The 15390-nt window shown below is 48.7% G+C and overlaps 1 protein-coding gene across 2 annotated transcripts in view; it reads right to left on the bottom strand.

The window, feature by feature from the left end:
• ODF2 (outer dense fiber of sperm tails 2) overlaps positions 1-15390 on the bottom strand; it is a 1029707-nt gene that overhangs the window by 461983 nt on the left and 552334 nt on the right. Inside the window, exon 34 of one of the 2 annotated variants that reach the window (XM_069609164.1) lies at positions 1536-1658. The exons of the other annotated variant lie outside the window; for it this stretch is intronic. Within the exon in view, the coding sequence (XP_069465265.1) occupies positions 1536-1658 (123 nt within the window). The remainder of the gene's footprint in view (positions 1-1535; positions 1659-15390) is intronic. 2 annotated transcript variants of the gene reach the window in all.

The raw sequence follows: 15390 nt of genomic DNA, 5'->3' as shown, positions 1-15390 counted from the left end.
TTGACAAGCAGGAGGATTTGTCTGGTCTCGAGGGTCGAGGGGAAGGTGCCTTGCGTTAGGGAGCTATTGATGATTCTCAGGTAAGGGAGGAGTGCTTCAGTTGGAAGGGTTCCCAGTAAGGAGGGAAGGAGGATTTTGTCTGCATACGAAGTGACCTTAATGGATACCTGGGTGACAGTAAGGTCTTCCATATTGCCTTGAAAGTTGTCAAGGTAGTTGTAGTTTTGCAAGATGGGATGTGTAGTGTGCTGTCAGTTGTGGCATTGGTGGCTATGTGTTGGTGGATCATGTGGATCTTGTTGAAGGAGTTGATGGTGGTGGATTTTTCGATGATGTGCGGCACGGGTAGTTTGGGCAGAGGGTTGGTACGGTACTTGATGACTTTGAAGAGGGCTCTGCTTTCATCGTTGGCCTTGGCTATGGCACGATGGTTGTTAGTTGGCAATGCTGATCAGTCGTTTCTTGAGATGGGTGAGGTAGGATGCGCTGCAGGACTTACCAAGTCTTTTCTTTTTTTCGGATCGTTTGTTGAACTTGAGTTCTTCGGTGTAATAGGGTATGGAAAATGTGGGCTTGAGGGTGCTTTGTTTCACTTGGGCAAGGCAGTTGATATTGTTTGTGAGGGTGGTTTTGAGTTCTTGGAGAAGCAAGTTGCAGTCCTGGTTCATCATAGGTAGATTAGCCAATGTGAAGTCGAGGTTGGCAAGGTCTTTCATGAGAGCCTACACAGGGAAGTTCTTGAATGATATGAAGGTTTGTTTGCTGGGTTTCCAATGGGTTTGCTTGACTGGTGCGATGTGGCTTATGTTGAAGGGGATTTCCAGATGGTTTGACTGATGAAGCGGGAGTGGAGAGCTGAAATGGAGGGTGGGCAGTGGATATTACGACCGTTCTGTGAGTTGGGACTTGTGTGCTGTGTGAGGTTCCGAGTATCAAATTGGCAGTGGAGATCGCCCTTCATTGGCTTGGTCGCTGGGATGTTGTAGTCGCTGGGTTAAATATTATTGGCATACATGTGAGATACGGCGGTGACAAAGTCAGTGAAGTCTTAGATCAATGAAGTGTTAGGGTTGGGTCATCTTTAGATGAGGTGAAAAGTAACTTTTTGGTTGGCGAGATCCAGAAGTGGAAGGAAAGGCCATCGAAAGAGCCAAAGGTGGCGACGTCCAGTTGGATTCAGGGCTATGATGCCTTATGAATGATGGAGAGGCTTCTGCTGATCTTTTTTGCTCTCACAGAATTCTGTAGCTGTTGGGGAAGAGGACATCTAGGATGTAGGTGGAGGCAGATGTCAACCAGGTCACAGTAGTGAAGATGACATCCAAGACATGTGTTGTGATGGGGTCAGCGATGTCTGCTGCATGGTTGATTATTAACCAGGCATTGGCAAATATACCTTTTTTGTGTAGTGGTGGATGATGGAGTGCTGATGGGGTCTACGATGACGCAGTCCTCAATATGTTGCTAGTGAGGAGTGGTGATGGTAGGGATGGGCTGTTGGGAGAGGGGTGAAGCACATATTCGAGGAAGCTTACCTGATGTGAGATGAGCAGCAGTTCTGGTCTTCGGTCCTTCGGGTTTTCACAGGTCCAAACTGGATATCCCTTTTTCTGCGTCTGCACTTAACGTCGGATGCCCAGGCGAGAGATGCTGTAGATCTAAGAGTTAAGAAAGGAAGGGGCAGGTGGGTGGGGCTTAGGTCAGGTGACCAAGAGCAACTTGCACCTGCTCACCAACTACAAAGGAAAAGAGGAGGGATGGCTACTTGAATAGAGCTAAAGGGCAGGAAAACAAGAAGGCACCAACAGATTAGCAGTGATTGGCAGGTGGGTGGGTGGGGCTTGGGTCACATGACCAAGAGCCCTTGCATCTGCTCACCAACTGCAAAGGAATAGAGGGCTGCTTAGGTAGGGTTGCTTCACTCTCACAAACTAGTAACACTCTCCCGCATGAATACCTAACCGTGCACACTGCCCGAGGAATACACCTCCATGTGCCTCCTCATTGCCTTCCTCCACCTGGTCTCTTGGTCTGTCACCACCCCTACCCTCACCCGAACCACCCACTCTCTGAATTTCAGTCTCCTTTTATACTATGGTTTCGCCTCCCTCTGCCCCTTCCATTGCCTGCAGAGCAAGCTTGACTGTAAGCCAATCAGTGCCTGATTTTTTCCCCCAGGGACCGTGTTACACAGATGAGCGGCTTTTAAAACTCCTCTAAGCCTTTCCCCTACTTCCAGCATGGTTTTAGAAACAGCCCATGGTGTGGTAGCAGCCAGGGGCTCAAGCTGCTGGTTCTCCCTGTGGATTTCCTCAGTCTAAGCCTTTCCCCCATGGGTTTGGAAACAATCCATGGTGTGGTAGCAGCCAGGGGCTCACGCTGCTGGTTCTCCCTGTGGATTTCATCAGTCTAAGCCTTTCCCCCATGGGTTTGGAAACAATCCATGGTGCGCTAGCAGCCAGGGGCTCAAGCTGCTGGTTCTCCCTGTGGATTTCATCAGTCTAAGCCTTTCCCCCATGGGTTTGGAAACAGTCCATGGTGTGGTAGCAGCCAGGGGCTCAAGCTGCTGGTTCTCCCTGTGGATTTCCTCAATTCATCTGTGCATCTCTTTTGTGACCCTGTAGTCACTCCTCAATCCGTTAGTTTTCTACTGTCCCCCATTAGTCTGGAGTCCATCTGGGGTTGTCAGGTTGGGTTTTGGATGGCTCATTACTTTTTGGCAGGGATATTGTGAAGTCCATTTCCCAGCTGTTTTTGATTCTGTTCACTTGGCTCCAGTCAAGGTTTCTTTCAGTTGCTCCCAGGTGCACAGTTGGAGTTGGAATTTTGAAATGGGAAAAACAACAAAAAGTGCTACGAGGCATTTTGTGACAGAGGGCGGCACCAGTATACACATGCATGGCTGAGGGGGTCTCACAGTGGGCATGCCCCATTTACCCCTCACCCCACTGTCAGGGTCATGACCTAGTCACAAATGGCAACAAGTACAATGTGTGAGACTATGAGGGGGGGGGGGGTCAATGAACTGTGGGTCAAGCAACCTCTTTACTTCGGTTTGCACGGCTTGGCATCGGGCTTCAGGAGGTTAGTATGGTTGGTTCCTTACATCTTTGCCCGATGGGGTTCATATGTAGTATATGAACCCTACGGCTTTGCTGGGCTCATCCATGCAAACATTCTTGTGGTGCTGTTGGAAGTCACAGATGAGTTTTCGGGTACCTCTTCAGGTCACCGGGGGCTATTTTGAACTGTCTGGCTGTTAGAACTGCAGTGGGGAACACTTTGGTACAGTGTTGATACGGTTGATGAGGTAGACTGGAAAGGTCGACCGCTGGTCACCTTGTAGCTTAAGTCACTGAGGACCTCAGTGATACAATTCAGCCCATGCGGCTAACAGTTTGTTCTCTGAAATTGGCAAGCGCATTAAGTGCTGATCGCTGGCATGGACTTCCATTCTAAAGTGGGCAAACCGGTGCATAGGTTTCTTGGCTGAACTATATGAGTTGGCGTACGTCGTCTCCCTCCAAACAGGTCCTTTCTTGGGTGCCTTGGACAAAATGGGCTGTGAGCTGTTCTGCTTCCCGATTCACCCAAACTTGAGTATGCATACCCAGGATACCGCAAGGCTGCCACCCATAGACCAAATCAAACAGAGAAACCTGTTGAGGCGCGTGGAGTGTTCCACGACGTGAAGAGCTCCTGGCAGTAGATCATCCAACTTCCTGGCATGTTCAACGATCAAGTTCTGCAAGAGGCTTTTCGTGGACTCATTGAATCTCTCCACAAAGCCATCAGTCTTTAGCTTATAGAGCAGAATGCATTCATCCCAGGAAATCCAGGCCCACTCCTGAGGAGGGCCCATCAGTAATTGGGAAGGGTTCTAAAGGAGCTTGTATCACATTGCTACATGAGAGGTTTTGACAAACGGGCACTGACAGTATTTGTTTGTGTGTTCACATATGCTTGGTCAAAAGAAGCTGCTTCGGACATGGTCCTGGGTTTTGGCTATCCTATGGTGACCCAAGGATGTACGTGGGTCAGGTCTAGCGCAGTCTTGCTAAATGTACGGGTCGAGGGTACTAATAATGGTCCACTGAAATTCTCTACTGGTTACAACAACCCTTTCTTCTCACCAAGTAAGGAACGGTCTTGTTTCTGTCCTCTACATGCGAGATTGTCGGGGCAAAGGCAGACCTAAGGGTTAGGCCATTCCTTTAGGCTGCACCAAATTCAAGGCTGAGGAAAAGTGTTAGCAAAGTTGTCTCTCTTAGCAACTTCCCCTCCATTGGTATCCTTTGAACCCTCAGATACTCGCTGCGGTTGAACCACTGCCCTGAGCTTTAGAAGTCAGTCCTCGGATACTCGCTCTGGCTGAACACTGCCCTCAGCTTTAGAAGTCAGTCCTCGGATACTCGCTCTGGCTGAACACTGTACTGAGCTTTAGAAGTCAGTCCTCGGATACTCGCTCTGGCTGAACACTGCCCTGAGCTTTAGAAGTCAGTCCTCGGATACTTGGTCTGGCTGAACACTGCACTGCGCTTTAGAAGTCAGTCCTCGGATACTCGCTCTGGCTGAACACTGCCCTGAGCTTTAGAAGTCAGTCCTCGGATACTCACTCTGGCTGAACACTACCCTGAGCTTTAAAAGTCAGTCCTCGGATACTTGCTCTGGCTGAACACTGCACTGAGCTTTAGAAGTCAGTCCTCGGATACTCGCTCTGGCTGAACACTGTACTGAGTTTCAGCAGTCAGTCCTCTGATACTCGCTCTGGCTGAACACTGTACTGAGTTTTAGAAGTCACTCGCTCTGGCCGAATACTGTACTCAGCTTTAGACGTCAGTCCTCGGATACTCGCTCAGGCTGAACACTGCACTGAGCTTTAGAAGTCAGCCAAGTCTTTTTGCTTTACTTCCCTTGCTCACCTCACTTATTTTGGGGGCACTGGTGATCCCATTAGGTTACCAGTACCAGGAGACTCTTTACCCTGTGCAACTTTCTTATATTGTTTTACTGTAGTTCTCATACCTTTACAGTGAGGTGCTGCAGGGGTACTTAATATCGCCTTTCCTTTTCCTCTAGTAACATTTTTGTTACCTTTTACCTTGCACCTGGTGGCCCTGAACACAGTTTCATCTTTTGTTTGGTGCATTTGCGTGTTCATTTATTTTTAACTGCATAATGCGGTTTTGAGTACCATACGTTTATGTCACATTATTTAGAAAAATAACAATTTAAATTTGCTTGACCCCTGGGAGCCTCGAGGCTCAGTAACCGGTGGCATAACCGGTGGCATTGGAAAAGGAACTGTTGGCGTGGGGTGGGCAGCACCACTCATGAGCTGGACACACGATTCTCTATTAGAAGGAGCCAATCTGGCGGCGAATGGGGAAACGAGAGGCTGGTGGAGCAGAGTAGGATGGTCACTGTGGTGAAAGGAGAGGAGGAGCATGAGGAAGGAAAATGATCTAAGGAGGAGGAGGTGGCAGAAGCAGCAGAGGAGCGAGAGGAGTGAATACAATTTACGGAGGAGGAGATGGTGAATGGAGTAACCAAAGGAGATTGAGGGAGTAACATCTGAGGAGCTGATGGTTGCAAGGAGTGTTATGTTATTGTGCATTTGTATAGCGCCATATATGCCATTGGAATGATCTCAAAGCTCTGTGGGTTGAACGCCCTCGGGGACCGCTGTCCAGGTCAGTGGAGAGAGTAGGGTAGTATAAAGTGCTTGGATGCACTCAGTATGTGTGCAGCCAGTGGGGTTTGTGTAGCCAGTACCTGCATTCTAATTCTAGACGTGGTGCAGTGGTTATGAAAGATCAGTGGAATGTGTGCTGCAAGGTAGTTGGCCTCGGAGTCTGCATTGTGGTGGTGGTGGAGCCTGGGTAAGATTGGACTAAGAATAAGGGGTGACTTGCCTCCTACACTTAGAGGGTGCGAGAGGAGGTGTGTCAGGGTCAGAGACATGACCAGGTCAAGATTAGATGAGGAACCCTCTCAGCCTCTGGTGCCGGGCCTACCATCGCTGTTGACATAGTCAATTCTTCCCCAAGGGTGGGGTGTGGAATTTGGGAGGACCCGAGTCCGTGTCCTTTCTACCAGTGCTTGCATGTGTGTGCTGAGTACAATTTCTTCTTGCCCCGGGCCTGTACCTAGCAACGCTGTCCTATAGGACTTTCAGATTCAACATGCACAGAGTGGATGAAGGAGAGAGTAGCCTGCCAGAAACATGAGGGTGGGAGATGCTATAGGGCCTCTCATAAAGCTGCAATGCAGGAATCAGAAACTATGTGACATGGGTAGCGCAAGGGAGGCAGTTCCAGCAACAGCGAGGACACAAGAGCGCTTGCATCTCAATAGCAGCGATCCCAACACACACCACCCGACCCACAAGACAATTCTCTTATGTGCGCCAGAGAAGCACAGCAGCCACCCAGGCAAACTGGCATCCCTCACACGAACTGGGACACAGAACTAGATTGTTGTTGCAGCGCCCCCCCCATAGATTAATACTGCTGGGCCCATGTACAAGGAAGGTGCTTGTTTGTACCCACATGTAACACCTCCCATGGGTCAAGGAAAGCCAGCGGTTGGTCAGCAAAATCAGGTGAGGGAGAGAGCTAATGGAGGCACAGGAAACTGGAAGGTGTAGGTTATTCGAGTAAGGTCAAGAGTGGACGACCCAAGTGGAGGAAGAAGGGTGGAGGATTGCCAAAGAAGAAGTGCACAACATGAGCTAATGATTGGTAAGGGAAAGTGGTACAATGGTTTGAGTCCGCGCCATTTGTTGTGTTATACGGTTTTGAGGTATTTCGCCTAGTGAAAACGATAACATTATCATCTTGGTAAAAATATTAATCTGGTATAATATCCAGAGCCTTTGTGACACTGACCAAAATCAAAGATCCTCTGGATGTTTTCGGGGGCAGCAGATAGGCAGGTAATATTTGTGAATAGGCCGCTAAAGGCCCCTTTGGGACAAAAGAGGTGAGTGCGTTAGGGGACAGGTCAAGCAGGTCCCACTGGGGGCAACTTCCCCTTGGTGAACAAGGGATCGCCAGAAAAGAAGTGAAAAATCACATGGTGGTTGGCTATCTAAGGATTGATCCGTACAATTGTACCAATGATCCTTTAGAAAGGGCGGGCGTGGTTTCCGATTCCTGTATCCGATAATCATTTTGAGAAACAGAGTCAATGGAACATTCAATCTAATTTCATCTTGAACTTTAAAGAGGATGCAAGAGCAACATCAGGAGGAGTAGGAACAGGACAAGGAAGTCCTGGGAGCGAGTCACAAGCAGGGACGGCCTCCTGGAGAGTAGAGTCAAGAAGCAGGCGTTGGGTGCGGAAGAACTAAAGAGGCCACAGAACGCTGCTAGCTCCAATGCAGTCTGGAGCCAGTCGGGCTCGACCGAGCAGCCAGGGAAGCAAGCACCAAACCAGAGGCTAGGAACCTGAGCCAAGAGATCGCCACACCACCAAACCCATGAGGCAAGGGCCCCAAGAAGGGGCAAAGGAGACAAATCCAAGAACGAGTGAAAGGAAGAGTACTCCAGTATGGAGGACTCATTTTGTTGGTACAATCAAAAGATTATTTTACTATAAAACACAAGAGACTCAAGATATTCTTAACTAGAACTTTGAACTAGACAGTGAGATAACATATAGATGAACAATTGGGAGGGGGTCAGAAGTCAGCCACCAGTCCAGCCTTGAGGAAGAAAGGTGTTCGAGACCTATTCTGGTCAACTTTATGTTATTTCGTTTTATTAGTGGTAGGGCCAGTGCTCAAGTTAGATTAAGCTTTTGGGACAGAGGACTGTCCTAAGTTTGTAAGACTTCCTGATGAGCACCATTTATTCTGCTTCTTTTATTTTTTTATTTTTAGATAGGTCCAAGCCACACCTTAGATGTAGGTACAGAATAGTCATTCTATTTGATTTAAATAAACGTCACATTGTAACAATTACCTCTTTTCCCGCCTCCTGAGTGACACTTACCAGAATATGTAAAGGAGAAAAAGGCCTAGCTAGTTGCTATCATGGCAGGTCAGGCAGCTAATGGGTCTAATAGGGTTTAGAACAGCTATTGGGGAATAATACGACTGACTAGGATTTAATAGGAAACAGAATCAGTGTGCGAGCATATGTGCGAAACACTTGTGTATAGGCGCGTTATAAATTCCATATCATAAGGTTCTTTACTTGACTAGATTTTTCTGTAGGGAGCTGGGCCTCTCCTATCTCAAGATGGTGGGAACAGATTGGTCTCGAGACTTGAGGCAGGCAACATGGAACGCTCAAGAGTGCTCTAAACTGCTTTTCATCAAGGTCTTTCTTGGGACTGGTACTTGGTTTGATTCCTTGCTCAGAAAGTATTAGAAAACATTAGCCAGAATTGAAGAACTTAGGCAACAGACTTGAACTAGCATGGGACATGTTCCAGAGATCTGGTGAGGTGCAGCAAGCAGCTTTAAAGGAGATAATTAACCAATTCAGTGTGTTTTTCAGCACACTTGAATAATTGCTTACTAGAAAATACTCAGCCATTTAAGAAGGTGGTTGGGTAATAGAGCAACTTTGATGAATAATATTGTACATAGTTAGTATATAGTCAGCAAAGAGCAGCGGTCCTGAGACGGCCATTCAACTCTGTGAACATTGGAGCAACTTTGGTAATGGTGTTGTGTACAGTCACTGGGTGCGCATGCCCCATCTATATTGGAAAAGACAAAGAGACACTGCAGTAACTGTGTGCGTATGCGCCATCTAGAGGATCAGTGCTGACCAGGCGAGATTAGCGCCTCAAAGCAGTGAAGCGCAACTTGAGCGGGGTCACATGCTTACCCATATCAAACCAGGAAATGCAGAGACACCATACTTTGAATCAGAGCAGTGTCTCTTCATGGAGCAAGACGAGCATAAATAAAGAGCCTAGATCCCTCTACAAAGATCTCTTATGGAAGCAGGAAAAGCTTTTTCAAACACAATTGACTTTATTTAAGAAAATATGAAGTTCTATAAAATAGTTATTGATAGTCTTAAGAATACTCTGTGGAATAAATTCCCTGAGTCAATTTCTGAGAAGAGCAATTGGATAGTGTTGGGGAAAGATTTCTCTGTTTGCCAAGTTTCCTTCCACAGTTTCCTAGGGAGCCCTGTTCTTTTTGCTGTTTTTATCATGGCCTGACTTTCTGGAGGGAAGTAAAGCCTTCTGCTTCACTTCTCTTGCCTTCTGCTTCACTTCTCTTGCCTTCTGCTTCACTTCTCTTGCCTTCTGCTCACATGTTATGGGGAAAATACAGTCCGTTGGACTATCAGCAGTGGGAACCCTTCCCACTGGATTTCCCATTTTAGTTCTCGTACTTTTTAACATTGCACACAGCACTATACAGTGCAATGCATTAGGGGTTCTCCACCGCACCGAAATCCTGCCTATAGTCTCCTCCCAGGTAGCCAGGAAAGGGAGGACGTTTCCTGATCCCAATCCTGGAGGCAGGATCACCTGGGTGGAGATGAGACCCAGGGTAGTGTGGCGATTTTGCAGGGAGAGACACAGGACTCATCCTTGGAGAGGGATAGTCTTACCACTGGGTAAAAGGAGGAGCTTCTTACTGTCATTTTGATATCCATCAACCTCCTACTAAAGATGGAAGGGTACACGCAAAGTGCTGTAACCAAAGAACAGGTCGTTTGCCTCCCTAAACTTGAACATCCTCCTCAATGACAAGGGTACACTACTAGGAGTGGTAAAAGTGTTGCCCTTTCTATACCATAGATCTCTAATAAGGTTAACCCCACAATCCCTCTTCTAAAAATATGAAGGGAATGAGCCTCCCCCCCTTAAAAGTGTTAAAGAAGTGGAAAAACTGAATTCCCTTAAAATTGACTACATGTCCCAGAATTCCTCAGGGACAGGAACGAAGAAGAGGGCTGAAGAGGCATGCAGAGGTAAAGGACAGACTAGCAGGCCCAACAGAGTTTACCAGGGTAAGGCAATTAACCCCCAAGGGCCTGCACCTGAAGCCAATTACACCACCAGAGAGGCATGAAAAGCTGCAGCAGGAAGGAGCAGTAGAAAAAAGCTAGAAGGTCGGCAGTAGTAGCAGAAGATGAAGCAGAGCACGAGGCTGGCAGTTCACAAGGAAGTGTGACCACCCAAGGGATGCTAGAACAAGAGAAGAGCAGATTTCACCTGCACGTTCCAAGTTGGTTTCTGAGTTGGCCCTGTGCTCACAAACCCGGATTGGCTGTGGCTGCATTTGAAGAGACTGGGAGAAGTCAACAGTGTTGCTCAATTGCTGTGAATGCAGAGCTGAAGTTGTGCAACTAGCCAAGACCGATGTGCAGAAGCAGAAGTCAATTAGATGGAGACTCTCCGTGGTCGAGGGCGGCTCAGAGTTACCCGTATTGCTGAGGGGTGTGGGTCCCAAAAGCACCTGAAGCAGCAGAAGCCAAAAAGCCAAATCAGGAAGTGGAAGCAGCTCCAAACCATTGTGACTTTGGGGCGGTGAATGAAGCTCCGTACTCCAATTCACAAGAAACACCTTGCTGGTAACTGTAACCAGCTAAATTACCACTTGCATAAAAGTGAGAGCGAGTAAAAGTTTTATGTTGATGTGGAAAGTCATTACAATAAAGGAATTGTATCCCACGCTAGTGAAGAACAAGTTAAAGTGCTTGTGTAGAAGAAAAGCGTATTAATTTCCATTGTTGTACTAAAACCGGAGTGGTCGCGCATCTCCTATTAAGAGGGAGAACGTTGATTCCAAGATGGCTGCCGGCACTGTGCAGATGTGCCGACGGCAGCTCTGGATCGGGTGGCCCCACCACTCCCCCGCATGAGGCATGATGCTGGAGGACCAGGAAGCACCGGAGAACATGGCGCTGCAGCCCCGCGGCTCTCTGAAACCCCTGAGGTGCCGTCAGCGGGGCAGTGATCTCTCCACCCTCCCCCAGGAAGCTGGACGGGTGCCGCGGGCTGGTGGGAGAGCCTGCGAAGAGGAGCCGGGGCATGTTGCCAGAGGTCCAGGAAGCACCGGAGAACATGGAACTGCAGCCCCGCGGCTCTCTGAAACCCCTGAGGTGCCGTCAGCGGGGCAGGGATCTCCCCCCCTCCCCCAGGAAGCAGGATGGGTGCCGCAGGCTGGCGGGAGAGCCTGCGAAGAAGAGCCGGGGCCCCGGCGTCGCACCAGAGCTGCGTGGAAGGGAGGGCGGGTAATTCCTGCCTTCCCCGGCGGAGAGCGAGCAGGAGGACCGTGACGTCGGGGGAAGCCCGGCCCTTGCAGCATCGGGCAAAGCTGGTGGAGGCGTGCTGGAGCACCGGTGTGCCTCTGGAGGATGGTGGATACGAGGGGCAGGGAGTCCCTTCCCCCCTGTAAAGGCACCCATACAAGTGGCCGCTGCGGCCCGCCGGGGGCCCCATTGAGAGGCAGGCATCAATGGAGGCCCCAGAGGAGGGGCGGACATGATCTACCTCAGGCAGGGACAAAGTGATCAGAGAACGGACACTGGGACGTCTGGCACCCCCCACCTGCGTCAAGCCCACGCCGGAGCAGAGGTGAGGAGTGTGGCAGTGGGGAAGAAGGGGAGAGAGGAGGACTGAGCACACCCACCAAGTGAAGAAAGCAGGACCCTATAAGGGGAAGGAGTGTGGGGTGCAGGGGAGGCCCAGGAGAGCGGCTGGGAAGGAGCGAGCACCAGCCGCCACCGAGGTGGAGATAGGTGGCGTTGGCAAGAGTTGGGTCCTCGCTGGGGGGACGCCCCCCTCGCAGCCGGAGTGACCAAGGGTTTGGAGGACAGTGAGGCCCCCCAAATGAGAAAGGGGGTGCCAGCAAAGCAAACAATATTGAAGGGCCGCTGTAACCCCTGGGCTGGAGGGGCAACAGTGGTATTGACCCACCCTGGTCCCCACGGTGGCAGACGGAAGCACATGTCCCTGGGCCTGATCTGACGGGGGAGCAGGCAGTTGGAAGGGAGCTGTGTTAGGGAGAATTCTCTGTTTAGGCTGAATTTCCTAACCTAGTGAGTCCCCCAGCAGCTTTGCTGGATTTTTGGGATTTATTTTTTTCTCCTGCCAAGAGTGAGACTCTTTTACCCTCACTCTTGGGCATGATATGAGTGCGTTTCTTTGACTCTAGATGTGTTTAATGGGCTATGGGGTCTTTTACTCCATAGGGCTTCATGTGTTTTTGTGATGTGTGTTACACAGCACCCTCAGTGCAGTAACACAGGGGTGTCATAGTGACTCCCCAGTATAGACTCCATACCCTGGGACTGACTACTGTCTCCCAGGGTCTGTAAAGTCACCATTGACTTTACTAGTCTTAAATTCTGAACAGAACCAGTACAAACCATCATATTGTGGACGTACCTGCTGGGGCAATTCGATTGCCCCGGGGTCTGTTAGTCAAGGGGGCACGTCTCCGTCCCCCCTGATCGAGTTTTGGCTGGTGGCAGTGGATACTACCTTTTATATTCAACCGCAAATATTTCTCTATGGGATTTTCCCATTGTTCGAGGCTACTATCTTTATTTATTTAATTACGATGGCCTCGAACATACCGCCGGTTTATTTAATTAATATTAATTCTCCAGTTGGTATTTTTTGCCAAAACTCGGTTCTAAAATGGCGCTTGTGTTCTCTTCTGTGACTCCAAGCCAAGTTGAGCCCTTTGTTCCACTTTTTGGTAGGCTTCTCCACAGAAGCCCTCCAAAGTGGTGCCACTCTGTCTGGGGTACTTAGGAGGGGTGGAGGGGGATTTAGGCACCCTGGACTGAGTTGCCTAGGCAACTCAAGTCGCACTCCGTCCTGATTGGCCCAAGTGGTGAGCCGGCCGGCTCACCACTTAGCATGTTTGAGTGACAGCTAGGCTGAGTGAATGGGGGTTTCCTGCATAAAAGCAGGGCTTTGGGGTCTGGAACTTCAGAAGTCGCCACAGGACCTAAGAATCCGACGAGGGAGAAGCTGAGCCGTCCTGCCACGACGACACCACCGGTGGAGCACTGCTGGACCGTCTCACCACTTTTCCCAACGACAGAGGAGATCTCCCGCTGGAAAGTCTTCTTCCTTTGACTGGTGGGGATAACCAGTTTCACCATCTTTTCGCCTTCCCGACGTATCTCGTGGCCGCCTTGCCTGTGCCAAGCACCCCGGCAACCGGGATACCACGACCGCGAATTAAAGGGTAATACCTTTAACCGGAAAACTCTGCGGCTGGTTTCTTCCCTGGCAATGCAACGACCTTCATCTTTCCTCCAAGTCGAGATCTTCTCTTCCCCTGGACGACGACGAGACTTGCACTCGCTGCCAGGAACAACTGCCACCGCTGGAGGATCCTTCTCACTTAAGGTACCGTGTCCCGCCCGGCTTCCCTTGCCACCGACTGTACGGGGTAGATTTAGCCCCCGCCTTTTGAACCTGGGTTAGCCTGGGACACCCTGGCTAAACTTTTCTGAGCCTCTCTAAACTCTTTTCGAACTCTCTGCAAGACTTTCACAGCCTAGTGTAACTGTGTGATCTTGGGCGCATTTGTGCTCTGCTCTCTCTAAGAGAGGGCCCAGCCTATGGACTTTGGCTCACAAGTGACTTTTGCTCTTCTGCCTTGCTAAAAGTGTTCCTAAATCTTAGAGTGGTGTACCTTTCCATAATCTGTCTTTTTCCCTCCCTTCTACATAAACGTATTGGAGTGCCATCTGTAGTTAAGCGCTCACCTCTGTATGGAAATAAGTGGTGTTAACTAAGACTTCTCTGATAAGGAAAAAGGGGTGTATATATCATAATAGTAACTGTGTTTAGAATATTTTACAATAAGAGTGCTGGAGTGTTTCAAACAGTGTGTTTTTAAATAAATAATTATATACTTTGATACCAAAGCTCTGGTCAGTGTTTGCTTGTATTATTGTATCTGAGTGCCTATTGTGTATACTTTGCATACTGCCTAACTCTTCTTGAGGGAAGTCTGGCTGCTCAGCCACAGCTACCAGGTAAATCTGGGTGGTACAGACTGCTACCAAGTGGGTTTACTGCTAACACCTGTAGTCCTAAATCTTTTGCAGTGTTCCCAAAGGGAACTGCACAGGTTTCTGCCTAACACAGGAGTACAGCGGTGGGATTTGTATTGAGTATACATTTTAGAGTGCTTTAGGATACCTTAGTGCAACTAACCGCAAAGCTTAGCATTGAAAAAGTAATCTTTCTAACATGTTAACTATGGAAAGTTACAGTTAAGAGGCCATTGCTACAAAAACTGCTGATTGTTTAAGAGTTCTCTGTAAGCATAAGAACCTCCTGACTAAAGGCAAAAAAATGGAATTGATAGAAAGGTTGTTAGCTAACCAAAGTCTGGATGATGGTTCAGAGGAACCTACCATGCCAGAAACTGGAGATAAAAGTATAGAGATTGATGTTGAACCAAATATTGATGATCTTGAGGAAGAGTCAGAAGAGGAGGGTGAGGCTGCTGTGACTGTCCCCCCTAGGCCACTGTCTGCTCTGCCAGCTGTACCTACTGGACCTTTGCCAGGTCCCACACTTAGTCCTCAATATCTTGAGATAGAAAAAATGAAACTTGAACTAGAGTTCAAGAGACTGAATACTCAGGCTGAACAAAGACACCAGGAACTGAATAAAGAACTAAGGCTAAGCGAAATGGAACTCAAGCATGAGCTAGAAATGAAGAAATTGTCTGTTGAAAATACTTCTCTCTCTGGCTCCTCTAGAAGTTCCAGACCTAAAAGACCCCGGATGCCTAAAGAATTGGTTGGTATGTATGAGCCTAAGTTGGATGTGTTGGATTGGTTGTCTCTGAATATAATCACCTCTTCCCCAGTATAGAAACACTTACCTGCACGCCGCCTACTCTCCCAATTAAGTGACAACATTGAGTAATGTCAAGCTTACTTAGTATTTACTGCATCATGGCCACTGCTATATTCCATGCCTTCAGTGATCAGGCCAGCCATATAGGGACCTTCCCAGGTGGACTAGCACCATTCTCGCTCCTATCGGCCGACACTACCACCAACACGCCCGTCCACCCTGACCATAAATACCAGGCTATGCCATCCTATGACTCACGGCCTAGCTCTACATACGATAGAAATAATAAACTACGAGCTAGACTTAACAAACTGCACGAGATACCTAGACGACTCCTCCCTCTTACAAAATGTGAAACGAAGCCCCACACTGTCAAGGACTGCAATGTCTCCAACACCACCTTAACCACAATGAACGTACAAATACCTAAATTTAAGACAAAATCTAGTGCTAAGAATACCCTTAATCTTACACAATCCAAAGCAGAAACCAAGGATCATTCATACAAAGGAGCGCTTCTCAATGCTAGGTCATTAGTCGCCCATGCCCTCGACATAGCTGATTTAATCACTG

Source organism: Ambystoma mexicanum, chromosome 8 (genome assembly GCF_040938575.1).
Source record: "Ambystoma mexicanum isolate Mex_15411 chromosome 8, UKY_AmexF1_1, whole genome shotgun sequence".
Lineage (NCBI taxonomy): Eukaryota > Metazoa > Chordata > Amphibia > Caudata > Ambystomatidae > Ambystoma > Ambystoma mexicanum.
The sequence above is the reverse complement of the archived record's forward strand: the minus strand, read 5'-3'. Positions and strand labels throughout refer to the sequence as shown.